The sequence below is a fragment of the Neltuma alba genome, unplaced genomic scaffold (genome assembly GCF_004799145.2).
Source record: "Neltuma alba isolate B1F8T4 unplaced genomic scaffold, ASM479914v2 tig00003340_pilon, whole genome shotgun sequence".
NCBI lineage: Eukaryota > Viridiplantae > Streptophyta > Magnoliopsida > Fabales > Fabaceae > Neltuma > Neltuma alba.
The window spans coordinates 1-4,888 of record NW_021633242.1 but is presented as its reverse complement, the minus strand read 5'-3'; the positions used below and the strand labels follow the sequence as shown (position 1 = coordinate 4,888).

Genomic DNA, 4,888 nt, shown 5'->3' with positions numbered 1-4,888 from the left:
ATTTTAATATTTTATAAAATTTATCAATTTTGATTTAAATCATAAAATTTTATAATTTTAATATTTTATCACATTTATTAGAAATTATTTACTTTGATTTTTTTGAAATTGTAAAATCATATTTCAAATACGTAGTTTTTGTTTATCATAAAGTTTAAATAATATGAGTTTGAAAGATTTATGAATTATTTAAATTCATAATTCAATTTTTTTGGTGAATTATAATTTAATTTTTAAATACATCTTTGTTACAAAAATTTATAAACATATTTAGTCACAGCATATATATTTATTGAAAAAATTAGTTAAAATTTAAATCAAGTCTTTTATGTTTATCTTAAATAAATAAAATTCATGTAATTGTAAAAATATAATTTAAAAATTTATTAGAATGAGGGGTAAAGTAGTTAGTAAAATTTATTTTAATATAAATTTTAGTTAAAAATAATATTTTTAAAATCTTTTTAGAATATTTCAAGACTAAACCGTATATTTTTAAAATAAAAGGGAAGTTTATATAATTAATTCAAACTAAAAAAATAGTTAAAGTATTTTACTCTATATTTAAAACTAACTTAAAAATCAAATTAACTCATATTAAAGATAGATAATATCAACCTATGGTAAAACAAAATTAAAAAAAATTACTATTGGTCAAAACAGTCAAGAATGATTCGGCAAAAAAAAAAAAACAGTTAAAAACGATATCGATTCCTTTTTGCGGCGGCTGGTTTAGAAGAGAATATTGTCTCTAGGGTTTTGACTTCTGTGGGCACCCACCCCTGTTGGGGTGATTCATTAGCCTTGCATCTGCTCACTTTCTTCCCTAATCTGGCATTCTTCATTTGTTTTTGTCTTCTGTAGCTGCTCAAATCTAGAGGCCGAGTATCACTCTATTTGACATTGCAAGGTTAGTCTGTTGATTACTTCACGAGCAAAGTCCATTCATGAATATGGTTGTTTCAATCCCCTAGCTTTACTTTGAATTCATTCGTGTAAGCTGGCCAAAAAGAAAAATAACTTTGAGCGAGTTCTATTTATATTTGGTCCTTCTAAACAATTACAGTTTTCAAGGTCTGCTGAAATAAATGTTATCTCCTTTAGTGATTTAACATACTTTTCCCTTGATCTCAATCCTAGAAATGGAGGCTACCTCCAAAGAACCACCCGCAGAAGCTATGGAATCCTTGTCTGTGTCCAATTCAGAGAATGTGGAATCATCTGGCACTTCAAATCCAAATCCAACTAATCAGTAAATTTCCTCGACCACTTGCTGGTTTCAATTTCCATGGAGCTGTTACCTGTTCTCAATTTTTCAGCGTTCTCCGCAGATTGAGTTTGGAACAGAGGTTTCAGATCGTGAGGAGTGTTGGTGAAGAGTGTATTCAAGAAGATGAGCTCCTCAATTTGCTGGCAAAGAAGCCTGAGCCTGTTTGCTATGATGGGTTTGAGCCCTCAGGTCGGATGCACATTGCTCAGGTATCCAGATTTTCCAAATAATCTGCAGTTTTCTTTACTTTTATTGATTCATAATCTGTAGATGTAGTTAGGGAAGTCTAGGAGGACATGATCTTGCTTCTGCCACTTTAGAGCCGTTTGATAAATTGAATGGCACTGGAGAAAGGCATGGGAAGGGCGCCTCTTGACACTGATGGCATTCTTGCTTTATAGTATAATTAAATCTCTTGAAAGTGGTTTAGCTAACATTCTGTCACTTGTCCAGGGAGTCATGAAGGCTATAAATGTGAACAAGCTGACATCTGCTGGGTGTAGAGTTAAGATATGGATTGCTGATTGGTTTGCACAGCTAAACAATAAAATGGGTGGAGATTTGAAAAAAATTGAGGTAGTAGGCCGTTATTTGATTGAAATTTGGAAAGCTGTTGGGATGGATCTAGACGGAGGAAAGGTAGAGTTTTTATGGTCATCAAAGGAGATTAATGCAAGATCTCATGAATACTGGCCTCTTGTAATGGATATAGGTCGAAAGAACAACCTCAAAAGGATAATCAGGTGAGTATTGATTTGGTGCATTCAGATGATCAAGTAAATGGTGTATTTGGTGTCCAACATTTTATATTATTCTTTATTTCTATCTTCCAAACTACAGGTGTTGTCAAATCATGGGCAGAAATGAGCAAGATGAATTAACTGCAGCCCAGATCTTTTATCCATGCATGCAGTGTGCTGACATATTTTTTCTCAAGGTACACTTTCGATATAAGTACGCACTTAAGGTGCCTGCTTCCATTAAAATTTTGAGTCAATATATTAACATTAATTGCCTGACTTTGCATGAAGTCATTCTAGAATTGAACAATATTGTGTAATGGATGTTGATTTTCTGAAAAGAGCTGTTCCCGTGGTTAGATTCCTAATCATTACTGTTTTAGAAGTGATCATGGCATTTCAAGATCATAATAGCAGTCTCAAATGCTTCAACGCCTTCCAGGTTACTCCCTCTAGTCCTTATTATAAGCTTCAAACAAAAAAATTTGTTAAAATTGGTTAAATACAATAAATATGTTAAAAAATGCAGCTTATTTTTCCAAAACACCTTTATTTGTGGAGAGTGTGAGTAAGAGAGAGAATGAATGAAAAAAGAGATGAGAGAGACATATCATTAATTAGGAGTAAACGTGAAAAAAATGCATTAGATGTCAGGCACCTGCAAATTGTAGCTTATAAAAAGGATCAAACCCGTTTGAAAAATTGGGGCTCATAAAGAGGACCAAAGGGAGTATTTGGCATGTTGCTTCTTTTTTGAATCAAGAGCATTATCTTTTAATTTGTTTGGCATGTTGCTTCTTTTCTGAATCAAGAGCACGACACTTTTCTTTTTTAAATCAATAGCATGGCATCTGAAGCAAGCTTTTAGGCATGCTTCAGGTGTACTTTGGTTATGATGTTTTCCTAGTGTGGTTTTTAATTTGATTTTTTTCTTTCCTTTTTACGACTCTGAATAATTTTTTCTTTCAAATCTAAAATGTAATTTATTTTTTGTGGCTGTAGCATTTACTGATCGGTCTGCATTCCTTTATTTCTTGTTTCTTGTTTTTCTCTGATTTTCCTTTGGTGGTTTTGTATGAACTCGTGGCTTGTGGTTTTTTCTCTTCTGAAACTACATTTTCCATTTTGCTTGAAACACTAATGAACATTCCATTAATTTCTCTTAAAATAGGCTGACATTTGCCAATTGGGAATGGATCAGCGGAAAGTGAATGTACTTGCTAGAGAATATTGTGATGACATTAAGAGGAAGAACAAGCCTATCATCTTGTCACACCGTATCATCCTTTTTCCCCTTATTCCATATTTTGGTTGGTTATCTCTCGATAATTATTTCAATGTTGGTTTGCAGATATGTTACCTGGCTTACAGCAAGGGCAAGAGAAAATGTCAAAAAGTGACCCATCATCTTCCATATACATGGAAGATGAGGAGGTAAGCGGTTTTAAATTTGTCATATAGAAAAAGTGAAGATGAATTGTCCCATAATTGCATTTTGTAATAAAATAATGATTTTAATTGAATTATAGCACTCGCATCCTGACATCTGAACTTGTTTGCATAATATAGGCTGAAGTAAACCTGAAGATAAAGAAGGCTTATTGTCCACCAAAGATTGTGGAAGGAAATCCATGCTTGGAGTACATTAAGTACCTTATCTTCCCATGGTTTAATGAGTTCTCAGTGGAGCGCGGTGCAGAGAATGGTGGGAATAAGTAAGTTGTGCTGCCTTTTGTTGGGATAGTTGGTGGTTCCATTTTGCTTTCTCGAACCTCTTTGGTATGCATGTGTGTTTTGTCACTGCCTGGGTGTTGAATGATTCTTATGATTTATCATCTGTACTCGTGCTCCAGCTGATCTGAATCTGGCTTTAGAAAAGTATGATTCTTATGATCTGTATTCTTATTATTATTACAGGACATTTAAGACCTTTGAGGAGCTTATTGCTGACTATGAAAGCGGGGAGCTACATCCTGCTGATCTGAAACCGGCTTTAGCAAAGTCACTGAACAAAATTCTGGAGGTAATTTTTGTACTTAAGTTTGTGCATATTATATTTTCCCTCTGTTTAAGTTTCCCAAAAAAAAGAAAAAAAAAGTTTCAAAATTTTCAGAGTTTGTATGAGATTTGCTTTGTTAGAGATATATATTTATATATATATATATATATATAGAGAGAGAGAGAGAGAGAGCTTAGTATGGTCTGCTAACCTGGGACAAATAGTTTATAACAGCTTCATGACTTTGGAAGGTGGCTTTTACTTCTGAAAAACTTTTGCAAGAAGACACTTCCCACGAATCTGTTCTGAAACGGAGATAGCACTAGTGCGAGCGAGAGTAGGGGTGGTATAGTGGGATCTCAAAGAATTAAAAGGAGTATTTATTGGATAATAATCTATTGAGAAGAAAAGAGCAAGAATCTCACTCTCAAACTTCTTAAGGATTATCACCCAGAAGAATACAACAACTCTCAAATAACTTGGCTTCCTGAGCCTACAAAATAAATTCTTGTTTAAATGAAAAAATAATTGACATTTAAAATAAATAAAGCTGAAAATCAGCTACATCCTAACTGACAGCACAATGGCACAAGCTTCTTGCCATGTTCTCTCAACAAAACACCCGCGTGCAAGAACGTCAATCTGACTAAATTAGCTGTTGCTCTCCTTTTTGTTGCCTTGAGTAAGTCTGGAATGGCCTTGGGTGCTTATCATAGTAGTAGCTGCAGCATCAGCACTGAACTTGGGATGTTAGTACCTATTTGGTCTGCAAACCTGGGACAAGTGGAACAAGTAATCTGTGTTGACTTTGATTTTATGACTGTTATACAGGACTCGAAATAGTTTAGCAAGAAGAGTGTGCGCAAGTGTATGGTTTTT

General features: G+C 33.8%; 1 protein-coding gene across 1 annotated transcript; it reads left to right on the top strand.

Moving 5' to 3' along the window:
- Positions 1-762: 762 nt before the first annotated feature.
- Positions 763-4,076, top strand: LOC114741259 (tyrosine--tRNA ligase 1, cytoplasmic; the record flags this gene model as incomplete). The annotated part of the gene is made up of 9 exons (XM_028929512.1): positions 763-910; positions 1,141-1,252; positions 1,332-1,479; positions 1,724-2,013; positions 2,111-2,207; positions 3,182-3,287; positions 3,362-3,444; positions 3,580-3,725; positions 3,928-4,076. Coding segments are annotated over exons 2-9 (1,129 nt in total), but the record flags the coding sequence as incomplete, so codon positions are not given.
- Positions 4,077-4,888: the final 812 nt, after the last annotated feature.